The 27,971-nt window shown below is 39.6% G+C and overlaps 1 protein-coding gene across 2 annotated transcripts; it reads right to left on the reverse strand.

Annotated features, from left to right (window-relative positions):
- Positions 1-18: 18 nt before the first annotated feature.
- On the reverse strand, positions 19-27,741 carry SCRN1 (secernin 1). Of its 2 annotated transcripts, XR_683601.1 has the most exons (8): positions 27,583-27,741; positions 15,643-15,824; positions 10,211-10,413; positions 6,997-7,191; positions 4,848-5,013; positions 2,722-2,902; positions 605-756; positions 19-331 (listed from the first exon to the last, which is right to left on the reverse strand). XR_683601.1 is itself a non-coding variant. In XM_009587338.1 (7 exons), the coding sequence occupies exons 1-7, from the start codon at positions 27,739-27,741 to the stop codon at positions 661-663; spliced, it is 1,182 nt and encodes a 393-aa protein (XP_009585633.1). In that variant the 3' UTR covers positions 26-660. The 2 variants fall into 2 exon arrangements, 1 of the variants encoding a protein (XP_009585633.1); XM_009587338.1 differs by having other exon boundaries at positions 26-756.
- Between the last annotated feature and the right edge of the window lie 230 nt (positions 27,742-27,971).

The raw sequence follows: 27,971 nt of genomic DNA on the forward strand, positions 1-27,971 counted from the left end.
ATGACAATATGGCAGTTAGCCTGATGAAGTTAATCTTTGCTTTAATTGGTTGCCCAACATACATATTTAAACATTCTGTACTAAATTAGCCAGCATGCACACAGTAATTGGACCAGTCAGTGACTTTCTCCTTTCACTATATACATACACAAACAGGAACACCACAAGATTGGACAAAGGAAAGCAATTTGTTAACCGGATACAGCTAGCAAGTAACATTTTTTCCTCTAGAAATGTTTTTCCTGCAAATTCACAAGTGTGAAGACTTTCTTTTCCAGGCTTGAAGGACTTTGCAGTCTTCCAGTGAAAAGGCTAACAATAGCCACCGTAGCTGAAATGAGATAAAATTTGTTTAAAATCCAGCCCAAGCAAGAGTGAAATTGAAAAAAAATTGCCTGCAATGCAGCATAGGGGAAAGGGACTTTGGAGACAATCCGAGCAGATGCACTGAGGTAGAAAGGTGGCTTTGGACCTGATTCTGAACACTCTTAGCTTAAAAGAAGTAAAAAAGAAGGAGGAGGATCGGAATCGGATCCAACATTTCACATTCACTGATAGCTGGTACCAGAAACTCAGTATCTAAAGAATTGAAGTGTTTGCTTACTTTATTTGAAGAACTTCAGTTCTGTGTCAACACAGTCATAGAAAAGATCCACTACTTCACAGAACCTCTGTACGAGTAAGGATATCTTCCATTGCTTCTAAGCCTTGTTTTTCAAGGTCTAACATAATCCTCATCAGTTTCTGGCCTTTATCCTAAAGGCATGAAACAACCAAACTCAATTAACCAGCAAACAGGCTCGTTAAAGCATTTTACTGTTCTCTTCTGTTATAGAGATCTTTTCAAGTATTTTTTAAGTATGAGAAAGCCTTTTTAAGTACAAACTATTTCTGTTAATAGTTTTTTGGATGGTCAAAGGCTAAAAGGAACAGTGCTGGACACTTTATGCATTAAAAAAAATAACAGGAGTTGCTAAGTTTAAAGCAGAGAAGGAAGATGGAGTGAAAGGTGGATAGAGGAAAATGGTATAAGGCTTGTACACATGATAAAGAGGTAAAGCAACTTCTTAAGCCTGTAAGCCCGCAAACAGAACTATATGAGAAGACTAGAAGCCCCGAGGATTGTACAGATTATGGTATGTACATGTGTATCCCTCAGATCATCACCTGCAAGATGATGATTAGATCTGAAATTATGTGTAATGCAATAACATTAAGACTCCAGATCCCAGAGAAGGCTTTGTGTGTCATTCTGATTTCTCTTCATGTTTCTGGGCAGGAAATTCACCCCTGAAGGTGGTGTCATTTTGTTTTATCCAGATGTTATTTGAAGTCTCCTATTTTTTTAATTTGTGCTGTTTGTTTTGCTTGCAGCTTTCAAAATTGAATTCCAGAAAAAAAGGCATTTAGAATGAGTAATGGTTCTGAGTTATACCAGCATTTGTGCAGAAAGAGTAGAGCACCTAAGCTAAGGTTTAGGCTCTCAGGTGGGCAGTTTTTAAGGCCTGAAGCCTGACTAAAAGCTACATTTCCTTTTCCAACACAACTTTTGGTGTCGCGCCGTAGGACTTTAATAGGGAAGAGTTCATAAGATACTGACATACCTCTTCTAGGTCTTCCCTAAATCAGCATCTCACATAATGCTACGGAAGCCAGCTGCACATTGAGTCAATGTTACCACAGAGGCCACAGATTTTAAATTAAACCCTTCCAAGGGATTAAAAACCACACCTAGCCAAAACCGTGTTTAAATAAAGTTTGTGCTAGCAAAGGTTACCGTGGTTTTCTTAATTGCTAATGCATAAGTCTGAATGCTGTTAGGATCTTAGCAAGACTCTGACCTACCCAAATACACACAGAGGAAAACTGCAGAAAAGCAAGTCCTCTATCGAAGTTCAACATGGCTATGTGGGTCTTCCACAAATTCCCCAAAATACCAACATCAGCATGACTGGCATGCCCTGGTGATCTCTCCCTCTGTTTTACTTCCTTATAACGAGTTATCCAGTTTACTGCTGTAGTTGTAATTGCAAATGTCAAAGAACAGTTATTGAACTACTTGCACTATGACAGCAAAAGTTGTATCTCAATCAGTTGGAAAAGCTGTACAGAGTAATCCCCTTCCTGCCTTTATTTCTTCTGAAATTTATTCCCGTAAGAGACCTTCAACACTTTAGGTTTTTACACTGGAAGGTTTTCAGCCCTCAGGTACCTGTTGCATGGCACTAGTCCTTTCTTCTCACATGGCACTTTCAGCTAATTCTTAAAAATTAACAGAAATGCATTAAACTGAGACTTGCAAAACTGCTGTGTGCAAATTATTCCTTCAAGGAAAAAAAAAACCTCAAACTATGTACTTCTTAATCCAGTATATAATTTAAATTACAACATTCCTGCCATAATCCTATCATAGAATTCTGATACTATGTTGCACTAGCACCCAGTGAAAAAAACTATATAGACAATGGGGATTGAACAAGCTAATCAGCTTGTCAGTTTGACTTTTCACTTTGTAAAAGTAATGGAGCAGAGCAACACTCTCAGGATAACCAAAAAACCTATGCAGAATAGTTTGTCCTTCAGAGGGCGTCATTATTCAAGCTAAACTTGCAAGGATTCTAAGAATATTCAGAGAATGTTTTTCAGTGAGTGACTTTGAAGTGAATTATGGAGTTAGGAATCTCCATTTACTTCTTTAATTACAGGTCCCACAGCTCTTACCTGATCATTCTCAAGGAGAGATCGGGCCCATTCATGTGCCTTGTACAATTCATGCCTGCGATCAGGTTTCTCCTGGAATCGAGGTATCTTTTTAGCAGGATCATCATTGCCAAAAGAAGGAGACAGTACTTTTGGAACTAATTTTACATCATCAACAAAAATAAAGGGTTTAAATATGGACCTGAAAAAAATGAGAATTACTGCTTGCAGTAATAAGAGAGACTTTATATACGTTATTGAAATGTTCACCAGGCTATTTTAAAACAACAGATAACAGAACAGCATAGGTAATTCATCTACACTAGGCACGCACTAGGTTAGAGAGTTGGTACTGGTAACAAGCAAGATAAATCTATGTGCTTTAAAAGAAGCAGGTTTGCCAATTACTGTAAAACTTTATTACTCCTTTTTACCTATAGGCTTCTTTGGTCTCCTTCATGCTAGTTCTGCCACTTCTTCAGAAAAGTAGCACTGTATTTTCCTTGCCAAGTGTTTTTTTTTTTTAGCAAATCTCAGCATTCAGCCTCACATCAGTTTTTCTCCTGTGTTCACACTGCCATCTCTTCTTCTCCTCCCAGATTTGATTTATTATTAAAATCACAAACACACTGTGTAGAGCAGGGAAGATTACATACCTTGCTCAATATCAGAGGATTTGGCATATAACCAGCAGCACTTTAGAATTTTATGTCGGGGAGGGAGGGGGGCGGGGGGGAGACATAGTTACCAATATTGTGACACGTCTGAAACAACTTCAACACTGAGTTTGGATCTAAACTCCAGAGAGAGAGAGAGAGAGAGAGACGACAAAACCCCAGCAATCCAGGATCTTAATTCCTGAGACTCTGAGAGGAAGTATTGGGAAGTGCATGGAGAAACTGCCTTTCCTTTAGATACACAACAAAACAGCACCCTGCATTCTGCAGTAAAGAAGCTGCCAGAAGTGCAAGACTTTGCAAAACATGATTAATAACCACTGCCTGCATACAGTCAGCAGGTTCATTGCGGCTACCCTTTCCATCACTGTCATGAAGCCTTGCTGACTAAGAGTTTATGTGACTCACTAGCTGCACTTAAAATAACGCTTTTTAATGCATTAGAGTACAAAATAAGGCAAGAAAGGCCTCTAAACAAGGTTTTTTACAGTTAGACTCTCCACCTTTAAAAAGGACAGAAATCCTACCAAAACAATATGAAGCCTTGCTCCTTTTTATCCCAAAGGATTTGCATGAAGTCAAAGAAAAGTTTTGGTAAGGAAGCTCAAACTCCTTACTTAACCCTGAATGTTTGAGTTGCATAATGCAAGGTGGGTGGAAAGTTCCTTTGGCATGGATGACTTCTGTAGCACTCAGTAGCATCTAATGCTTATTACCATTCCTCTTACAGGAATGACTGTCAGCTGTTCAAGGGCACCATTTTCTTCTCCCCATAACCTCTTTACCTCAATGCAAGTGGCAGATCTCCTGAATAACTGCAAATGGTTTAGTTTAATTTCTGTGAATCCCAGGTGGATTCTGTTTAAAACACAAGATAATTCATTACTTCTTCATTGATCTGGCCCATGAGTTCCCTTATCTCCTCTGCTGCTTTCAACTAGAGAAGACATCATTTAAACCAACTGGAAATCATCCCTCCAATAAAAAACATACTTGGGATACCTGGGAGTTGCAGGTGTTTTGCTCTGTTAACATTTTGATGTCATACAAGGCTACCTAGAGTACACATCCCCTCTTTGCTAGTTAGACACTTCATTTCAATTTTGCACCAACCTGTTCAAGAGAGGTGACTAAAACGGTCCACAACCTCATCATCTCAACAAGAACCCACTGGAAAGCAACTATGCTGGAGTAGTAGTTCCTGGGTTCTCCTTAAATTGCATTTCCTCTAGAAGTTCTGAATTTAGGCAAAATTCCAGATCCAGCCTTTCAGCCCAGTGGTGTCCATTTAGAATTGCAGCAAGATGCAGATCAGTAACACAGGACTGTCAGATTGCACATCACCAACTACTGATCGCATTACTGGTTAGAACATGCTCTTGAAGCATGTTCCAATTCGGGTAGCAGGGTTTAATATCTTTCAACCCATCATCTGCTGTGCACCCAGGAAACCCCAGTGCGGTGGCTTACCTTGAAGGGTCTGGCGTGCCAGTGAAGTAATGAACACAGGGAAAACTAGGGTCCTGAGGCAGAACAGACACTATGCTAGCTGTAGTAAGGAAAGATTCAGAGTCCACACAGACACCACTATCCTTGTCACGCAGGACATCAATCATAGCTTGTGCAGAAACGTCACCTATATGAAGGGGGAAAAAAATTCCTGACTGGTCAACGGCTTGGACCCCAGGGAAGGAATTTAGCCTGAAGAGGCTTTGGTCTATTACTCTCGACAATTTAACCTGAATAGCCTTTGACCAGTGACACTCGACATGGGCACGAAACAAATCCCAGTTAATAGTTTCTATTTAAACAATGTAAACCCAGAATGAACTTGCCTAGCTAGTAGAAGAGAACAGTAAGAAGCATTAATTAGCCCATACAATTGCTAGGTAGGGATAAATGTCATTAAATGGCACTTTTCAGGAAGAAGGCCATCATGTCTGTAGCAATCACTGTGAACAGACTACTTACATAAAACACCCATTTTCCTCTAAGAAGCTACCTCTACCCCAGTTCAGGCAGAATAAGAGCACCCTGATCTCCCACTTCTCATCTATTTCCATTATCTCTCAGTCAAAATTTTGAAACGTCATCTCACATTCACACGGTCTTACAGCAGCAGACCAAGACACTGAGATTTTTCTCCAAACTATTATCTATAAGAATCCTGTGTTCTCACTCTATTTCCTGCCTGTGTCTTATCACAGCTTTCTCCCCATGGCACCTCCATGTTTTCTTGCATTACCCCCTGAGCAGGTACAGCTGATTCCCCAGCAACTTCTCAAACCCTGCACTGACTTACCCTTGCATGGACGGGTGCCTCAATCCACCAGAAGACATGGAATGACCCAGCAGTCTGCAAGATCTGCAGCCATAGCCATCTGTCTGTATGGGCCCTCAGGCCTTTTAGTGCTATAATCCAGGTTTATCAAGACCTTTCACCTATGGTCCTTCAGAGTTACTGTATCTACCTCAGACACAAACTATGCTCCATGTAATTCTATAGCCTTAGCAGCAACTCTGCGTTGCAATAAATATTCCATCTCTACACTGTTCTTGACGTTCGCCAACATGTGAAAATGCTATCAATCTAGTAAATTCACATCTGTAGTAAAGGGCTTTTTATAAAAAGATAATTTGTACCATTTTTCACACTTGAAACAGAGACATATGTCAGCACTGCTGCAGGCTGGTCATTTCAGAGCTATTTTGGCCAGCTGCAGTGAACTATAGTCATTAATAAATTTTGGTCTGGAAATAAACCCTTCCTTTGACTGAAGGCAATTATAGAATCATAGAATCATAGAATCATTAAGGTTGGAAAAGACCTCTAAGATCATCGAGTCCAACCGTTAACCCAACACCACCATGCCCACTAAACCATGTCCCTAAGCGCCTCATCTACGCGTCTTTTAAACACCTCCAGGGATGGCGAGTCCACCACTTCCCTGGGCAGCCTGTTCCAAGGCCTGACCACTCTTTCAGTAAAGAAGTTTTTCCTAATGTCCAGTCTAAACCTCCCTTGGCGCAACTTGAGGCCATTTCCTCTCGTCCTATCGCTTGTTACTTGGCAGAAGAGACCGACCCCCACCTCGCTACAACAATTGGCACATTGTCTGTTCTGGCAACTTTGTTCTGCTTGACAACAGAAAAGGGACTTCAGTTTGCAACTGACTAGCATTGCTCTTCTTTAAACTATGATCTTAATTCCTTCCCCAAAAACCTAAGCAAACCTCCCAAAACATAGAATCCATTGAGCTCAAACTTTCAAACATGAGGCCATTTTTTTTTTTAATACTGTAATTTTAGTATTAGGTAGGGCCACTATAATTACATCAAAGCACAAATGTAGTGGCACATCATGCACAGCAGAACAACAGTGAAGAAAGTTATTTTATAATTGCTATACTGTTTTAAAACCTTAAACTTGAGGGGGACATTAAGGGCTTCATCCTAAATTGGGGCAAGTTTAGGGACAGTCTTCAGTTCTGGTCTTCCCTTCCACATGATTTATACGTGGAGGTATTCTCCTCAGTCACATATAGTTCTGGACAGAATGCCTGAAGGGAGGCAGTAGTCACTAAAAATCCCGCTACACACACAGCGGTTCAACACTTACCACCTTGCTTTTCTAGGCTCTCCCTGCCAGAACAGCAGGCTAAATGGTCATCAGCAAGAGAGAACACTTCAGAAAAATTGAAGTCTGAGTCTCCGTTCCACCAGCCTTGACTTCTCACATAATTCCTTAGTTCAGGATGCTCAGCATCAATTTTTGTAGTTAATGAAAGCTGATTGCAAATGCATTTCACCCCCTCTGTAGAAAAAGCCACATATTAAAAGACATCATTAATACAGTTTTTCTGGGAGAAGCTGGAAGGACAATGTAATTTCAATTAAGGAACAAATTAAACCATTGGTTAGGATGTACCTTTGGCATGACTGCGTAACTACACATACACAGAATTACTAGTCACTGCAGGTTGCAGAGCTCAATTCTCTGTGCCCTACATAGGTATTTACACTGCCTTGTGATTAATAGTGCTATTTAGTCAGAATACCAGTTTCACAATCCATACCTCATATATTCTGACCATGAAGTGGTCTCCAAATAGTGGTCTCCAAATGCCAAAGGCACCTGCCTAATCTTTTCTCCAATGGTGTATTCCACTGTCACAACAGGGCTTGAGGTCTGACTTGATTTCAAAATATATTTCAGCAAAGCTGCATTTAGTTTAATAAACCTTCTTTGCCCCTCAAAACTGAAAAATCAAATTTGGAAAATGTTTTTAAAAGCTTACCAATTGCTTTAAGCTTCCCAGTTGAAAAACTGTAAGCAGCAAGATAGGCTTAAGTTAAACTTCATTTTTAATCTTAAAATTTCAAATGGCATGAAGTAAAAAGAAAGTGTAAGTAACCTTCAAAGAATATTAAAGAGCTTTTTAATTTGCTTTTCTCAAAAAAACCGCAGTGCTTATATCCATATATCTACAGCATGACTAACAGTGGCTGCTGCAGATACTCCTCAGAGAAAATAAAGCAAATGCGTTGGAAGCCAGGGAAAGATCTGATAAAGTAAATCTGTAAACTAAAATAAACCCAGATTCTGGAATTTGGCACAAACGTTTTCTTAAACAGAAACCAAAGCAGTTAGTTATTAATACTGCCTTCCATAAAAGTAAGCTTGCTTTTGTAATGCCTCATGCACGCAATTTAAATAATGAGTAACAACTTACAGTAGGAAGTTCTCTGCATCAGTCTGCAAAAAAGTCACTGTCATTGAGTTCTGACTTATACTAGGTCACTGACAGTTTGTTCTGATTCACACTTTCAAACAGCATAACTTTCAGGGAATTTTCTTGACTTGAGTGATAGGAATATTTGTGTTCGTATCAAGCTAGGCAAGCCACTCCTTAAGAGCTCTTTAAATATAACATTTAGTAACTTGTGTGAAATAGTATTTCATGGTTTTGATGCCCTTCAAAAAATGAAAATTTATCAAGCAAATAAATTTTTTCCACTCAGACTGAAGAACAGTAATAGGAAGGATTTTATGGTGTTTAGCCTTAAATTACTGTCAAAGAGTTGCTTGATAAACATTCACTCTAAGCTGTACAGAACTGCAGCAGTAATACTAGAGACAGAACAACTCTGAGGACAGAGTCAGGAAAAAAAGAAAAAGCCTTCACACTGGGGAATGACACATTTTCCCTGTTTTAGCAGCATTTGTGCATTCATTTGAAAGCTTAAGAGGCACGCTTATGGTTGCAAAGAAGAACCCCTGAACAAAGTATGAAATACAGAGTTCTTACATAGCCAGCAGCCTTTCCTCCTGGCAGCCTCGGCAGGCTGCAGGAGATGGAAACTACTCTATCTGTGGCTCACAGGGACTTCCTGAAGAGAAATGTGCTGGTAAAAATCAGAACAGAGCTGCAGTATCATTTCAAAAAGCTGCAAGCAGCAGATGAAAGGAACAGTTTATTTGCTGGGAAGAGGGACATGAAGGTTATGTATTGCTGATGCAGCTAAAAAGGCTAAGTAAAAAACACTGTTCTTCAAATATCAGCCTGGTAGGTCAACAGAAGAAGGCAGGCTGTCACTGCATAATCCTAGGAACCTCAGAAGCCAACCACTTTCCAGGATTGGGATTTTATCAGGACAGCATCATCAGTCTTCCTTCCTCTATGTTTGGTATCTGTTTATGCTAGAAGACTTCCTCCATCTTGTAGGTATCCTTAAAATGCAAGCTTTGCTTGGGAAAACACCATCCCTGCTAAGGTCAGCTGATTCATATTTGATGGCATGAATTGACAATAGGCCATCACACAACATTATACATCCTGGTGCTATTTCTTTGCTTTGGTATTTTCAACAAAGTTAAACCTCCCTCCTCCCCACATCTGCCATCTCCTACCTTTCAGTGAAGTGGAAATGAAAAGAGAATTGAATGGATCTGTCATAGCTCAAAGCATGGATGATAAAAATCCTCTTAAATTACCTGAAGTTTTAATTCATTCAAACGTGAATAAATTTTAAAAAGCCCTAGTCTTATGAAAATAAAAATCCCTTCAAAACTAAAACCAACAGTGAACAAATTAAATATACGCCTTAGACAATAGTATCGTATTAAGGCAGCATACATTTGCTGGCAAAGTTTTAAATAAGTTCAGCCACCAAGCCAGTGAAATCTAGAAGTTAGTTTGGCAGCTCTGGCTTCACACATACAGAAAAAGAAACCACCTACAAGTTTAAAGAGCAGAAAAGTATTGTTTTGCAGTATCAGATAGATAAAAAATGAGGATATGAGGGGACTATACCTATTGCAGTAAAGCAACCAGCACAGCCCATTCAATTTACCACCTAACACAAGCCCTTTTCTCAAAGCTTATCCTTATCAATGCTTATCCTTTTCTCAAAGCTTATCCTTATCAATGCTTATCCTTCCCTCTTAATATTTTAGATTTGTAAGTGACAATTTGGGCATTCACTCCATTGAAAAGACACTTGACACATTCCAAATAGCAAATAAATCTGGGAAAATACAACACTTACCAAAGATAAAAATTTAAGCATGATGATTTTTACATAGCTTATGTATACAGGTAACAATCTCCAGCTTCACAGAAAATGCTGTTACATCAGCCAATGCAAATTGACATTTAAAAAAAAAGTAAGAGTAGTACAAATATTGAAGAAGGTTAAAATCGATGATTTAATCAAACACTTGCATAAATTAGTTACTTTTTTAAACTCAGTGACTTTAAGACCAATTCTTCCAAGACAATTCTTCACAGTTATTTATAATAAGAGAAGTTTGCTGTGAGTGATAATCTGACCTGTGATTTTTTCTGCTGCCCAGTACTTTCCAGAAGTCTCCAATATCCAGGCTTCATTTCTGTCCACAATCAAAAATGCACTTTGGAAAGTATGGCATGAACTCCCATCTTCATAATAATTTCCACCTTGTCCATGCTCTTCCAACAGAGCAACTATTACATCCAATGCTTCTTTAGCTGTTGCACCTCTTTCTAGGCCAAGTCTGTAAGAAAAGGGTAAAACAGAGATTCAGACAGACATGTAACAGTGAGGTCTTCATAAGTTATTGATTTTAAACATCAGCACTGATCTGATTTTAAAATACCAAAGTGTCAGGTATGCCTAGTGTAAGAATTCTTGCTTTAATGAGTTACTAGAATTACAGGATGAGATAGTAAATTATTTGATTTGTTTCAAGTCTTTATTTTCTACACTGGTTCTTTATTCTCAAGCCTATCACAGCTGGTTTTTAGGTTTTTTTTTAAAAAAAAAAAAGAGTCCGATTACCAACCAATGGCCTCAACTGCACTGTAAACATGCAATGCCCTATTTATTCCCCCCTCAGGCAGAATAAATTTGAAGGACAATTTGCAAAGGTCTTTTTAAAGTAACAGCTGTATGCAAGTTTACTTTTCTGTACAGAAGAGTGGGAAATTGCAAATTAGTATTGCCAGAGATCAAAAAAGGGAAGGAGTATTCAGTATTATAATCTCTCTTTAACTTCTCTTTCCCAATGCTCCAATATTTAATTGGCCATGGAAGCTAGATGTATGTTATCCTTTGATGTATATTGCACAGTGTAGAGAGAAGCATTTGTGCACAGTCATATCTATGTAGCTTTGTTTGAGGTTGAATAATTGAAAGCAGTGTTTTCGTCTCTCTCAGCAGCACCTATTTATCACTTAGTGACAAAGGAGAGCCAACTAGCATTTTAGATCCTAACTTAGAGTGGCAATTTCTCCCCCATCATCTTCTTACTTTGCATTTATAGAGTCTTTCCCTCTTGTCTTGTTTCTCTTATTAGCTGAAACTTTTTCTGCATTGTCGTCTCCATTTTTAGTCCCTATACATTTACATAATTCCTTCATTCTTTTCATCACTGGTGCAATCGCTTTTTCAGAGCAATACAGAGATGCCAGTCTTAGCACATACTATAGCCAGAACTTAAAACCCAGTCCAAAAGCATGTCTTATTTATTCCCTAAGACAACTCCAAGAGTTGTCACTGCTACAGGTAAATGAATAGGTTGACAAGTACCTTGGTGACCATATAGTCACTACATTCAGTGATAATCTGCTCCCTTCTCCCCAGCCAATGACCAAAAGCATTAGGTTATTAGATCAAAACCTGCCAAGAGATATAACATCACACTAAAATTTTTAATAATGTCTCCCTGAAATTTTCCTTCTGAGATGGTTATAATCTAGCTTTCTCTGCAGAGAACTACAGCAGAGATTCAAGCTGAAGAAGTATCTTTTAGATAATTTTTTTGCAAATGGCTCCAAAGTTACATTTACTTCCATTTAACAAAGGCCTAGACTCTGCTTTTGTTTGGATGCTCCTACCTGTCAGTCACAAGGGGCAGCAAAAAACAAAGGAAAAAAAACCCACTCTAAAGAACAACCACACAGCTCATCTCCACAAAACTGTAGGTCTTGCCAGTTATCTCAGCATCAATATCCTGGGTAACTGCAGCATAACCCTCCCACTAACACATTTCAGAGTACCTTCAAGGTGAGCTGGAAGAAAAGTTTTAGGTAATTTCACCCCCAGAAGAGAGCTTGAATTATTCATTAAGAAAATTTCAGTGATTTAGTACAATCCACTGCTTCAGTACCTCCAATATGCTATCACAGCATATTATAATCTTGTCAAAACAACATTATCTTAAGCTTTTCAACTTCACATATCAGTTACAGATGCAGACTTTCCAAATGAAGTAACTGACACACATGATGATGACATTCTACTTTATTCGGTTTTGATGTCTCTAAGGAAACAAATTGGTAAACAAATTAATACCATTTTAAAGAGCATTCTTGACTGCTTGCCGAGATTGGCATCTCTGTGTGGCTCTGAAAAAAGTGATTGCACCAGCAATGAAAATAACAAAGAAATATTACAAACACATAGGGATTAAAAATTAAGACAACAATGCAAAAATGAGGGTGTATTTTACAGGTTTCTTCATATATACTTTTGTATCATAATGTTATCCTGCTCTAACTGTATCAGTATAAGCAAAACAGTACAGCATCTCTTCATATGAATGCACTTCCCTAAGTAAACAGGTGCTTTATAAAGGGGAAAAAAACAAAAACAAAAACAAAAACAAATCCAAACTGCAGCCAGTCAAGGAAGAATATCTGAAGAAAATCCTGATAAGCTAACCAAGGCAGCAATACTGGTGGAGCTTTCGAAGACCAGCTTTTGAATAAACCCCTAGAACAGAAAAGAAGCGTTTCTTCGGAATTTGTGCTGGAACCTGTTTTCTCTCAATTTTTCTGTCTGTTGTGACTAGGTTCATGTTCTCCATCTAGATAAACCGGGATGGGGACAAGCCTGCGTGGAGTACGACCAACTTCTACCCCTCAAGTCAATCACACTAACTTTATTCATTTCTTAAGAATCACTCATATGTTCTGACATGCTGTGATACACTATCAAGCTACAAATCTGAAGATATCTCTCTTAATCCTCAGATGCAGAAGTATACTGGGGAACACACTGTTTTCAGTCATTAAGCCAGCAGCCAGTTACTAAACAAGCTAAGAACTTTGTGAAATACATCTTTACTGATGTTCATTGTGGTCTTTATTGAAAAAAATGCTTTGTCTATGAGGTTGCAGGATGAATTTTCAATTTCCTACTTCAACAACAAAACATGCTGACTTCAGAATGATGCTACCCTGCTGAAAGATGCCTCTGGCCTGTTTAACACCATGTGCTCTTACAACACCCACCTACAGTACTTGCCCATGTTGGCTGGATTTTAAATCCTAACTGAAAAGTGACAATTCCAGATGAGTTCAAAGAGAGAGGAAATCCCCTCTACGGAAAAAGAATAATCAATTTAAGAGAATGTAGAAGCAAACTCTTAGGGGAGCCTGAGCATTCAAGGAAAATTTGATTCTCTACCTGGATGACATTCCTGGGTTGACAACTCTTACACCTGCTCTGAAGAATATGTTTCAGAGTATAAAGCTTTTAGTTTCTTTTGCAAGCAGCTAGTCATACATGCACACAGAGAGTGTCAGTCTTCAGCCTTCAGCAAAGATCTGACACAGATGCAGAAGTCCAACATATACATAGGTGTGAGAAAAGTTTGGTCAGCAGAGACGTGCATTTCTTAATTAGGTTTAAAACTCCTCAGTTTATTTTTATTGCAATAAATCCTGAGCAATAGAATTAGCCTGTTCTGCAGATGGGTAAAAAGAGGCAGAGCTGGTGCCAGCTGCTTCATTGCAGCCTATATGATTGATTTTGTACTTGATGGCTCTCTATTCTATGAGGTGATCCAAAACAGATGAGCTTAATGCAACTGGCCAAGTCTTCACAGCAAGAGAAAGAATCACTTGGGCTGGAACGAGAGACAGCTGGTAGCCTGCAACACACCTCTAGTTCTCCTTGCCTGAAGCACTCTCTGCCTTCGAGCTATGGACAATTTCTTCTGCAGATAAGAAGGAAGAAAGGGAAGGTAATAATTACAGGTGATGATCACTGGTAGTTTATGACCAGTTTCTCCTTATTTTGATATCTCCTGATTTGCTAGTGTGGGCAAATCAGTATTTTGAGACTGCAATAACTGTGACCAAAATAAGCAGAACTCTGCATCTAAACCAATGGTTTGTTAAAGTTTCAAAGGACGGTAGCAGTTGGGAAAAATAAAGGTGGAGCTTGGAAAGTTACCTAATACCTCCCTCTTCTTGACAAAAGCTTGTCCTACATTTTCTTAAAAGAGCCCCCTGAATCTATTCAGTCTCCCTCGATACAATTAAACTCATTAGTCCTCCTAGGTACAGCTTCTCCACAGATTCCTTCAGTAATACAGAGTTTAGAGAAAATACCAAAGTGAAACATAACCCCAATTCCCTCATGATTTTCTCATTGGTCAGATTCTATAGATTTCTGATCACATTTCCCATTTCCACTGCATTCTCTCCCATTGTCTCATATTCCTCTTGATTTATGGTAGCTGGAACCAGATACTATTTCTGCAGAGCCATCATTACAGTCAGAGAATATTTACAATTACAGTTTCAGGCAGCTATACACCTAACAACAATTTCTCCTAACTCATGCTTCCCAGCTTGCTTATGAGAATACCTTCTAAGGTTTTAATGCCCTTTTAAAAATCAAGGTATCTATTTCCTATCCTCTATCCATAAAATTTGTTAACTTATTACAGGAGTAAAGTAGAATGATTTGACAGGATTTTCCTTAACTTAACAGCCATAATTGCACATTTTTCATCTCCTTGATATTTAAGCGAGTTTTTTCCCCTTCAGGAACTGAGGTTAAGCTGGTCTATAACCACAACTCCTTTAAATTCTATTAAGTACAGCCACAACATTTAACCTTTTTCAGTCATCCAGAACCCCTCCCATCTTTCACCAGTTCTCAAGAAAAAAGAGAATTAGCCTGAAATTGGTTCAGCCCGCTCATTAAGTATCCCAGAGCAAATTCCAGCAGGATCACTGGATCTGACATTGATTCGCTTAAATAAGTGGTCATTGTCCTGTTCTATGTCTGTTTAAACTAAATTGAGTCCATTTGCTCTCTTCCTCTTTGTAATAAGTTTGCACCATTTTCTCTCGTTCTTTCATTTGCAGCTTTCTTCCCCCACCCAACTCTCCTTTAAATTCTCTTCACTACAAGATCAGCATGCAGGGAGACTTACAGTGCAGCACAAGCCTTTTAGGCAGACAGCCTTCAATGAACAGACTTACAGGAGTTTGTTTGCCAGCATTTAAATAAGGGCAATGGTTTGCATTGGAATGCATGGGCTGAAGTGAGGCATAGTAGTTTGTTTATGCCTACAGTTGGCTATAAGCCCAGGATAAGCTTTTTACGTCAGAGTAGGCTGGCGTAAAGTGGGGGAGAATGGAAGGCACACCAGCAATCTGATGTTACAAATTAGTTAGCAGTTTCTTACTAATAATGTAATCGTTTCTCTTATCCTGTCAGAATAGCCACTGCTAGACTGTAGGGTAGGTAGACAAGGTAGGTTTAGTGAACGCACATTAGACTGGCACATACCTGGTAGCCAAATTCAGATTCCAAGTGTTTTAAGTGTTAACTCAGCTGTGTCTGGAGCTCAGCCTAGACAGGTCTCCTGCTTACACTGTTTTAAAATCTCCTAATGCCAACACCACAAAGCTGTCACCCGGTATCATCATCATCTAAACCTTTGGTGTTTAAAAGGCTGCTCACAGCTTAGCAAGCCACCCACCTGACAAGATCCATTCCAAGCAAGGCTTCAGATTCAGAAGCTGGTTCTCTGGTCACGATGGCTTCATTAGCTACACAGACTCCATGCTCATTTGCTCCCATTTCTGCCCCCCAAAGCCAGGAGGGCCTGCTCAGCACAATAGCATGAGTCTTCGGCACCTGCTCAATCTCAATATACGTGCACTGCGGAAAGAGCAGAAAGAGAAAAAGCAAAACAATTAAATAAAATGCAAGCATTTTATTTAATGCTGTGACTGAAGTAACACAAGACTTCAATGTATAGACAGGACACATTAAAAAAAAGCCCACATCTTGAGTATGAGCAGGACTTTTTTTTTAAACAACATTTAACTGTCATATTTGAACCTTTACATCCTTATATTGAAAAAGCCTGGGAAAATACATCTCTCTTCATAGTTGCAGGCTTCAAAGAGTCAAGCAGAACCCAAGTGCTAAGAATCAGTGGAAAGCAGCAACAGACAGACTGTACTGTTACAGAAAAGAAACACAGATCATGTTTGTACATAGTAACAACATCAAACCACTCTACCATCTCACCTAAGCACAATCTCCAGTACTTTATTAAGCACATAGTGTAACAATGGTAACTGGACAAAGTACATTAGCAGGCTTCCCCCTCTCCCTTGCTGCCTCCCCTGCAGCTGCCCCCAGGACTGAGATTGCTGGTAGAAAGAAGAAGAAGAAAAGAAAAAAAAAAAATCAAGACTTGAAAAGATTTGGTGAAATGCTGTGATAAACAGTCACAGCAAATAAAACACAGGCATTGTTTTTGCTTAAAAATGTTTCTGCTATTTTAAATGGTCTACTGTAACCAGAGGTCTGTGGATATATTCTGACAAGTCAAAAATACAGAGGAAGGCTGCACAGAAGTCATTTAAACTGCAAGGAAGAAACATATTTGAAAGATAATGAGTGATTTCTTTACTTTTCTCTTGCTCTAGGACTTAAAAACAAGCACTGTTTTCCCAGACAGCATGGAAGAGAGCTTGATCCATCATTAGATCATTGGCTTGCACAAGCCAAAGGAACGGGCTTTACATTTTACTACTGAGGTCACATTAAGTTCTTCAAAAACCAAACTCCACAGAATTTTCTTTTGAGGAAACTGAAGCTGTCTGTGGTATTTATGAGACAGCTCTTCATGTTTAGCATTCCTGTTGTAACATCCTCCTTGCAGGAAGTAATCTGCAACATTTTTCTGGAGGAATATTTGGTCAGACATATCAAAGTGAGCAGGATGAGCAGAATGGACTTGTGGACTGAAAGCTGTTTGCCATGAAAATAAATGCTGCATCTACATTAAAACTTAAAGCCAAAGAAATCAGTCTAAGATGATTAGCAGTGAGAAGCTATTTTTCTTCTAACCTGCCTTTCCCCCTCTAAGGATTACACAGCATGATCATCTTCAGCCTCCAGTCTTGAGCAATGATTTTTACAGTAATAGTTAATCTAGCATTCAATTAAAATGTATGACAGCATCTTTGATGAGAAATGGCATTTTTAGAGTCCTTCACTCTGACCATGCAAGAAGGACACAAGAAATGAGCTTGCCACCTTCTTTAGGAATTGTGTGCAAACAGGTCAAACTGTCATCTTTCTATAAAACCAGGCAAATTACAGGTGAAATAAGAGGATGATTTCTTACAGAGGACACATGATTAAAAAAAAAGGCAGGAGGGAACTCTTCCGTTCTAAGGAATTAAAAATAGAGTAGGGACATGCTTAATTTTGATTTTTGGCTTAGGCAATAAGACCCCAACAGGGACTTAATCTGCTGTATCTGTTGGAGAAAATCCTTAATATTTGACCAAGTTGTTTGACCAAATTGCTTATGTAGTAATACACTATGATTTTGTAGAGGCAGATTCCTCATCTATTGAGGTGAAACAACATCTGGCACTGGCCAGGAGCTAAGATCCACCTAATAAAAACACTTTATATGCTTCACCCTTTGTTTCATTTTTTCACCAAACCATGCTGGAGCAGCCATTTCTTATCAAGACTCCCTCTGCTCCATTTGAGCTGTCAGCAAGCAAATCTCATTTTTGACATTATGTGCAAATTTTTTTCAGAGCTTTAGGTCAGTGCTGTTTGGATTAGCACTTAATGCACGTTTGTGAGTGAACAGAGAATAACTATTTCCTGGATGTGCAAAGGAGGACACAGAGCTGCAACAGCAGGAAAAGGGGTTGGGCCAAGCACCTTCCCACATTACATGTGAAAACATGGCTGGAGCAGCTATCAGGAGACAGGTCTGCAGCCAGGGAGACACCAACCCCTGCACAGCACAAGTCTTGGCTCCTGACATCTCATAGGTGGTCAGCTAGTTGGAGCCATCCTGCACAGCCATCCAGGACATGAATCTTCTCAACTCCACAGCAGAAAGCGAAATCCTAGACACAGTGTGGAGGAGACTTAGTACTCCATGAACCCCCACTTGCATAGCATTCTCTGGCTGAATAGCCCTATTATACAAGCTTGCTTGCACTGAGACTTTGATTTTCTAGAAGGAAAAATGATGAAAACACTCTGAAAAGTGATAGTTAGGCTAAAAAAATGCTGAATGCCTTTTCTCTCCAAAACATATTCTGGTTATCCTTGCTACCAAACACTTATTACTTGGGGCCCCATTCCAAACCCAAGCATTTCCAAAGCTGCTATTTATTATAAAGACTTTATTTTCAATGATAGCAGTTGAGAAAGGGGAAAGATTGTTTGCTCCTGCCTGAAGGATCCAGAGCATTCTGAAAAAAAGTGCTTTTGCTTTGTAACTATGTTATCAGAGGCCAGGAAACATCCAGAGGCCTCTCTATGCACCTCTTTCATTTAGAAACACATTTTGGTCTGTAACGAAGGCAATTGGCTGAGCGCACTGGAGAGCTAGTGAGACAACAAACCAACAGAATACAGCTGTCACCTTCTATATTGCTTCTTCATGTCCCCCAACCCAATGACAAGCGAACATGGACCATGTTTTCATGTTATTATTTTCAGCTTCCATAAAAATAACTCATGTACATAGACAATGTTCAAGCCTTATTTATATAAATTGTGTTAGAAGACCTAAATAACAGAAAACCATGCCAATCTGATAGTAGATCACACAGCCTTGTAAAACTACCATTGACTTGATTCTTGTTCAACAATCCTTTGCTATGGTTATTGACAATGATGAAAAAGCCTTGATGAGATTTTAACCTTCCCATTAGAACTATTTACTCCAGTAAGCAGAAAAGTAGGCACTCAATAGGACTGATGTATAAAGGCAGGCATTTGTTTCATATTTGTTAATAATAGGTATGAACTTCTCAAAAAATTAGGGTCCAGAGTAACAATAGATTATTAATTTTAAACTTAAACCTCTCACTGTTCATAACTCCCTCACCCCCCTTAAAATAACATCAGAAAACTCTTTTCGAGATAAAAGAATATCTTCACGCAGGAAACAGAGGAACTGAACTATCTACCTGTATCCAAGACACGTCAATCGTAAAGGTAGGTCAACTAAAGCCAGTTGCTGGATTTGCAGCACAGCAAACCATTGCTACTTATTCCACAGAAATTAGAACATATGCTTATAACAGCTCAGACATGGAAGGAAATGGTGAGGGAAAGACAACCCTATCCACCAAAAAACCTCACTGGCCACTAGATCTCTAGAAATGGGAGCTCAGATGATGACAAGATTTCAAAAGCAAGCACAAACCACAACCTTCCCATCCCCTCTCCTACACCCCACTGATCTGGCAAATCCCTGCAGCACAACAGCATAGCAGCCTGTTCTACCAAGAGCTCTGCCAAACTAGGCAATGACAAATCAAATAGACATAAGGTACTGCTGTGATTCTGCTTGCTACCAGCCCTGTCTTTAAAATTCCTGAAGCATCCAGCCTCAGCGTTTCCTAACACTAACATTTTTCTTTGAGTATGAATGCTAAAAACAGAAGAATACTGATACATTTGGTGGCAACAGCTGTGAGTGAGTGGTGTCAGGCTCCATTGATTTGCCAGAACTCCAACCCTGAAAGCAGCAAAACTGGCATCATGCCCTTTGACAGTAAATTCCCATCGGGAAATATAAAAGTAAAGAACAGTGACTTCACATACCAGAGATGCAGCCAACATCTTTAAAGAGAATTGAGCAGGCTAGAAACTAATGACGTTTCTTTTATTTCACTTACGGTATCAAGAAAAGAATCTTATCAACGCAGTTCTAAGTATAGTACAAGGCACAAGTGTACCTCCCACCCTAGCTAGGGCATGCAGATATGCTGGAGGTATTCCAAAAACAGACATGACAGTCATAAGCACAAGAGATTTCTTCTTTCATTAATGAAAAGAAACTATTGTGCAGCTTCTACCGTACTCAGGCTGCAGAAGCCTGATTCCCAGCACTGTCAGTCAGGTCATTATGAAATATCAATGAAATCACATAGGCTTCAGCCCTGGATAACAAAGGCAATAGTCAGGGAACTGCTTTAGAAAGAAATGATCTTTGAAGAAGGGTCATAAGATTCTAGATTACAGAAGAGATTCCCCCACACCACCCCCCCATCAGTCCAGGCTCTAACTTGGTGTTAACTCTTTGCTTAATTACTTCAAGCGCTGCTGTACCATAGCACATATTTGAAAATAGACAAAATCTCTGTACTATTAACTCGAGAAGTTGCATGATGGCTGCTTTTAACCCCTTCCAAAAGATGGATGGCAAAAATGTGATGAGACAGTCTCACAGCCTGCTGCCTCCATGGCCATCAAGACACCGAGACTGAGGGTCTGGTTGGAACTGTCTAGAGAGGCAATTCCACAGGTGACATGGGCTACCTGGGCCCTCCCATCTTGGTGAAGTGGAGGACTGGAAAGCTAGAACATGGTTGTTCAAGAAAGTCCCTCAGACCATCTCCTGTGGATGTACCTGACAGTCTGTTTTACAGGTAATTCTTTTGCTGCTTATTTACAGGAACAAACGCAATAGAGCTCAAAGGAGTGGGAATAACCGTTCTCTGAAAAGAGAAATACACAAGCAGTAGCACACAATACAGAAGATGTGGCTAGCTGATGCTGTTACCACAGCTTGCTTATGCACTAAGTAGCGCTAAGTATACACTAAACAAAGCTAAGTATATATAAGACACCGGGAGGACTTTACAACACCCATTAAGCGCTCCCATGACATACTCTACTAGCAGCAAAACTGCTGTGCCACAGTGGAGGGGACAGCCGTACACCAGGATAAATCTAGCCTGGGTCCATCTCAAGTAGTCAGTTCTAGTGGACTAGAATAGCGAACAAAAGTCTCTCCAGCGGCAGGATGAATCCTCAGGTAGCTAGCTTTCAAAAAACACACGCTATGCTATTAATTGTATCCTCATGTTGTAGCCAGATATAAACAACAGCAACATTTATTAAGTGTATAAATACAGAACAAAACTAATTTCTGCCACAGTAGAGTGCCTTACTTCTTCATATTAAGAACAGTTTTTCCCTTCTTATGAAGACCCTAGTACACTTTACATAAGCTTCTGTATTTGCGTATTGTTCCTAGCTGTTTCTATTCATTGCAACCAATAACTGTAAAATTTGAATCTGTATGCCTTTGATCCCTAGCAGTGTCATTTATCTTGAAGACTAAGGATGATAGATTTTATTCTAGAAAAGAATTAGGGAAGCTACAAAAAGCCAAAAAGCTCCCCTGTAAAAAAGCAGAACTACACACCCTCTGACCTACTCTAACCTACTCTATCAACCATCAAGGAGCCTCAGGCATGTGAGCCACAGTATGGAAATGTGCTCAACAAAATGAAATATAAATATCTTTAAACAAATAAAATACCGCAAAGTGCAGCAAGGCACTCAAGGCTGAGAACACCCTCTGGAGACACCATATGTCAGAGTTGATTTAGCAGTCAAGAATTCACTTCTTGTTCTTTAAGAACGTTAAGACTGCAAATCTAGCAGTCTCCTGGGTGACGAGCAAAAGTAAAACTGAAATAGTGATGAAGCTTATTAATTTAATTTTTTAAAATGGTAAGAAACGGATTTCAAAGAAGCCACAAAAAGCCCATCACAAAGATATCCTTGGAACTCTCAGATATCCTAGGACTGATTTCTTTGCTTGGCCACTTTGAAATGCCTGCTCACACATCTGTTTTGCCACAAGTAAACAGTTTGGGTCAAGACGGGATACACTGTTTTACTGTAGCACTCCTACAGTGAAAACAGAAGCTTTGAGAGGGCAGAAACATCCAAGAGATTACGGCTTCTGCCTCTGAACTGCTGCCGGCTCGTGCATTGTGTTACAAAGCAAAGTCAAACACATTAGTTTAAAGGCCAGTGGCCTGCAATGGAGCAGAACAGAGAAAAAGCTCACATTAGCCAAGCGATAGACTCTGCTGAAGACAGCAACCGCTTTCTCTCTTTTATTAGTTGCTGTCTGCCTGCATAATGCCTATCCTCTATCTCTGTGCGAAGTCTAAAAGTTAGCTTAAACAAGGTGGCTCGAGGTAAGCTGTCTGACCACATGTGTCATGAGATAGGCTGCTTACATAGCCAGTTATCGGGTCCCAGCTGAGAGGCAAGAAAAAGCAGCTTCCTAAACTATCCCTGAATTGTAAGCCTTTAGACTACAACCTTTTTTATCTACATAGAGTAAATGAAAAGTTTCATCATGGGCACAGACACTGCTGTGTTTCTTCAAGGTTTCCTGGCAGTCAACACTTACCCATGGAGGTATCATAGTGGGGGTGCCCAGGTTCAAGTTCAAGGCTGCAGTAACATGACTGCAAGCATGGCACTGTCAATCTAATCTGGAGACTTCCCAAAAAGCAAATTCTCAGTAGATTCAGCTGCTGCTTGGCTTCTGTTACCAGATTCTGAACATCTTACCCTCAGATATAATGCAGATAACCCAAACAGCTGGCATAAGAGGGAATCAAAGTATACCAGAACTAAACTGCAGCACTGGCATGATGCCTGGTATTACGTTACAAATACCAGAATTAAGATACCTCCAGGTAATACAAAGCCACCTTTATACAGCAAAAGTCTGCTTTCCAAGCTTTATATCTATCTTGCAATACCAGACAGAGACCTTTCAGTTAGCTTCAGGTGAGTTTTTGTCTGCAGTGCTCAGAGCAATGCACAGCAAATAGAATCACAGAATCATAGAATAGTTTGGATTGGAAGGGACCTTTAAAGGTCATCTAGTTCAACCCCCCTGCTGTGGGCAGGGACATCTTCTACTAAATCAGGTTGCTCAGAGCCCCGTCCAACCTGACCTTGAATGTTTCCAGGGATGGGGCATCTACCACCTCTCTGGGCAACCTGTTCCAGTGGTAAGCTTACTGCTCCAGCAGTAATCTTACTGCTCCTCTGAAAACTCAGAGCAAGGGGAGGTACAATGGTATCCTTTAAAAAAGAAAACCTATTACAAAAAAGAGAACACCCCCCCCCCCCCCCCACAAAAACACCAAAAGACAAATGGCGAACTGTGCCACGAAGTTTTAGAGAACACAAAATTCCTCCTACCCCACAGAGTGCTGGCTTTAAGCCCAGAAGAGTTTAATACCAATATATTAGAAAAATTTTGCATATTCCACAATTTGATAGACTTTGTCATAGACCATCCTTTCTATTTTCCCTCCTCCACTCCTCCATAAGAAGTTGCATTCTATCAAGATAAAAGAGCTTTTACAGCTCTATGCTGTACCAAGCAATCATGACTATTTTCAAATCATGGATAAAAGGTCTGATTAGAAGAAAGAGAGGTTGATCTAAAAGAAAAAAAAAAAATCCATCTGGAAAATTCAGCTAGGAAAAAGTCATCCACCCAAGACTTCTTCAGGAGAAAGGAAACCACAGCAAGCAGCAGGTTACTACAGAACAAGAGAAATCTAGTCAGTAAAATCTACCTTAAAAATAAGACAGAAGGGCTTGCATCTTGAAACTCATACAACATGAATTCTCACTAACACATGAAAAATTTTTAAAATCCATATCTGGGGAAAAAAGAACACACTTACTTTCAGTAGATGAGTTCAAAAAAGGACCCTGTTTATGCTTAAGGGAGCAATATTTCACCTACACACACAAGTTTACTAGACTAACCACTACAACAAGGGTGAGTGCTGATCAGCATCTGCCACTGCAAAATTACAATGCGAAACAAGAACAAACTTTTGAGAGTGTTGTCACACACACACACACAGAGCAGACCTTTATGAAAAGCCCCATTGTTCAGGGTCTTGGGAACCTGCTGACATAGAGGGAAGGAATTATGTTGATGAGTTAGCTGCAGGGTTACTTGTCTGGTAGACTGAGCCACAAAGATCAAGCTTAAAATGACTTGCAGTATTCACTGAATTCCCTTGTTTAAGGCCCTGACACAAACTAGCTGACAGCTATATAGCATAGTCTGCCTGATTCCTTTTATGGCAATAATCTAGCTCAACTACTGTGCCATTTTTGGTTACATTGTGCATTATCACATTTGCAAACGTGAGCAGCACGGAACATAAATAGGATACAGACTTCCTGAGAAAAGTTATAAAACAACCCATGTTGTTAGTGTATTGAAAACTACCTCTTAACAGAATGTGAGTGACAGTCACGGAGAAGTAATCAAAATTTGATACACATTGGATTACATTACCTGCAAAGAATAGAATATAATGAAAAGCAAGTCCACCATCATTGCCCAGTGAAGGTAAAGGATCATGTATCTAATATAGGAAACCAGTGCAAAAGTACAAACATGGAATGGAAAGAAAAACTGTTCATTTGAGAAAAAAAACCCACGCTAGGATGGATGACAGAAAATTTAGTCAGAGGGACAAAGAATTACTGACTTAGAAAAACAGTAGCATGGAATCGGTCAATGACATTTTTCCATTTGCAAAATATCATACATTTAATTTTCTCAGACCTGTTTAGTTAATTTTATAAAATGCAAGGGAAGGAAAGCTGTAGCAAAAAAAAAAACCCACCCAACAATAATTGAACTGTTGGCAGTTTTCATAATAATTCTGAATATGTCAAAGGCTACATCTAGAAGCTTTGACACTCCTCTCCACTCCCCCTATTAGCTAATTACCTCTGACAACTCAGTAAGTCTGCTTAAAAGGTGGATAGTGTTGCATGTCTGCTACTTAAAAAACGTGAAGCAGTTGAATTCAAGCCCTTCCTTAAAGCTTTTCGCAACTTTTAGAGGTACCACTAACAGTACAGAAGGAATTAACAGGCTTTGCACAAGCTCTGCCTATAGGTGAGTATGCATTTGTCGTAAGACAAGAGTAGTCTTAGACACATCCCTACAATAGGAGAAATACACACATTTCAGCTAATTAGCAAAAACTGAAGACCTTACTTCCGTTCTGCTATCACAAAGTGTTAAGACGTTTGAAATTGCAATCTTCTTATTCACTAGTGTCCTTAAGTTCATAAAACAGCAAAATCTAGAAGCAAATCAGGCAGCCTAAAACTTGGATTGTAGAGCCTTTATTGATTCAGTCAATCTTTCACAATTCCTACAGGAAAGGGGATTATTATGATACTTTTTTAAAGACCTTTGAAGTGGCCAGTTTTAAAAGAAAATGAAAAAAAAAAAAAAGAAAGGGTTATTTCTAAAGAGAATTACTATACAACATTGATATTTGCTAGACCTTGCTAGACCTGTGTTTAATTGAACACACTCCCTCTCTCAAGGTGGAAAAAAAAAATCTTGAACTTTAAAGAAAAACTAACAACTAAATCTATGCTTAGTGATAAGCGATTGCTTGCACTACTCCCAGAGCAACTGAAGATGTTTTTATTCTGTGCTGGGAGGAAACGAGAAGAATTTCGGTAAACATCTGGAGCCTGTATATTTCTGTACAGCACTGTACTTGCAGAACCTCAGGCTAGCTAATGAATTATGCAGTAGTATTGACTAGCAGAGGCCAAAGTACCCATCTAATTACGGCTTAAGCCCCTACTTTAAAAAAAAAAAAGTATTAGTCCACTCCAGTCCCCTGTCTAAAAGCGCATCTTCACCACATTGCAACAAACTTTACCTTAATTTAAAAAAAAAAAAAAAAAACAAAAAAAATCAACATTTACAGGGAAGGCTTGCAGATAGTGGTTAGCAGAATAAGCCTACAAACTGCGGTGCGCCAGGCAAAGGGATTCTGCTCCCCGCTTCCAAAAGGACTGGAAAAAGAGTCCAGTTTATGACTGAATTCTATAAAAGACATTAAACTGATTAATCATGGGGTGGGAGAGAGATCATAATAGATTATATATGGCTTAATTTACCCTTCAGGAAATTATGACAATCTCATCAAAGAGTAAGATACGGGGCAAAGAGACCAAAAGAATCAAGTACTCTAACATTAAGCTCTTACAAAGCATTCTCCTTTAAGGATACAAACACTCCAGAGCAGCTTTTGGAAGTTCTTCTTCCACAGTTACAGAACTTCTTTTTCATTTCCAGTTCTATGAAGAGAAGCTTCAAAAAAACTGCTCTGAAGTTTTCTTCTTGTCTTATTGTCACACTTGTGTTCTGTATACTAGCACAGGTCTACAGTAGTGCTACCAATACAGCACTGCAATTAACAGCAGATAGTGCTTTTGGACAGGGGGAGGGGATTTCTTTATATCCGAGATGAAATCATTTAATAATGCATGAATTGTACTAGATGTTGGTAGCAACAGGAATCAAGAGAACATTAACTGTTAGAAAGAACAACGCCAAATCCTCTGAAATCTGAAAATCGTCCCACTTGAAAGACAGAATTAAAACTGGCACTGGCCTTAGGATCTCCTCTGAGAAAGCGATAATTATATCCATAAAGGACCTGCAGGGATGAGACACGCCAGCCCGGTGCAGAACACCTAGTGTCCTCAGCCTTCTGCACAGCCACAGGGACAGGAGGAAGCTGAATGCAGGGAACCTCAAAGCTCCTGCTTTGCCAGTTGGCAGCCAGAGCAAGAACCTGTGGACTCTAAAAGCTCCTGACAGTGCAGATCAGGCTCTGTGTCCTCTGCTAAAATGGCTACCCCCACCAATCCTTGTCTTTCCTTCTGCTGCCTCAGTCTCTTCAATCCACCTTCACTGCACACTTTCCCCTCTTCCTGTCTTCTTGTTTCATTTGTCCCCTTGCTTCACCCTTCCACATCTGCTTATCCTTTCATTTCTCCTGTCATTAAAGTGAGGCTGCAGTAACAGACTGTAATTAAAATTACTTCCAGCAGGGTCCCTTTCAACCTGCATCCATGGCATCAGCATCCAGCTTTGGCACTCCACATCCAACCTGGATTCAGAGAGAAGCCACAGCACTGAAAATTGACCATGATGCAGGTGCCTGCGCTGCAGAACATGTCATCAAAGCCAACTGTATGAAGGAGAGTTATGTTTGGCCTGCAAGAGTTATGTTTGCCTTAAAAAGTTTATGCTCGTTTTCCTCCTCTCACATTCCTTATTAGAGCACAAGTTCTTTGAGTCAGAGTTTTCTAGCTACCTGTTTTGCAACATGCCTAGCTAGCCACGCGCCATTACAACTGTCAAACAACCACCATGAATGAAAACAATTCATACAGCAAGTGACAAATTGAAAATTTGCTTGTAGTTGCAGTTGGCCAGGACATTTTTCCCTTAAAAGGAAAAGGCAAGCAATAGGCTACCCAGTGCAGGAATCTGAGATGTGAACAGTTCAGCCTGTCTGCTGGAGAAAGTACAGATAATGGATTTTTCCTCAATTAAAAAAAAAAGTTACATTCCAAGTTTCACTTTCAGGACTTTCAAAAAATGTTGCCTCCTCTCTACTCAAGACAGGTTTGAGTGAACAGAACAAGGATGCCACAATCTGACAAGAAAACAAGACAGCGTTCATTTCTTCCAATAACAATAATTTCTCACAGTTTGAATGTAGCAATTCACCCTTACCTCAACTTTGCTTCCCGGATCATGAGCTGCAGCAGCAAAGTAGACCACCTCCTGTACTTCATCCCTAGGTCGTGCAGAGTTCTTTCCAAACACCACCAGCCCATCTTTAGAACATGGAGGAAAGGCTACAAAACAGTAACTTGGGGGAGCTGCAGCCATCCTAGAAAGGAAAGGAGGAGTAAACAAACAGAAGTAGTGTTTGCTGAACTCATAATTGCATGCATTAGAGATCATTCAGTCTACTGCTATTTGTTGTAGCAAAGAGACAATGCATTCCCTCTATCTGTCAGTTGATTGTGCAATGGTAATGGAAGAACAGGTCAGCTCAGAGGAAGCTTATAAAAAGAATTATAGTCATTTTCAGACATTTTTCACCCAAGCCTTGTGAG

Source organism: Fulmarus glacialis, unplaced genomic scaffold, assembly GCF_000690835.1.
Source record: "Fulmarus glacialis isolate BGI_N327 unplaced genomic scaffold, ASM69083v1 scaffold1691, whole genome shotgun sequence".
NCBI classification, from domain to species: Eukaryota; Metazoa; Chordata; class Aves; order Procellariiformes; family Procellariidae; genus Fulmarus; species Fulmarus glacialis.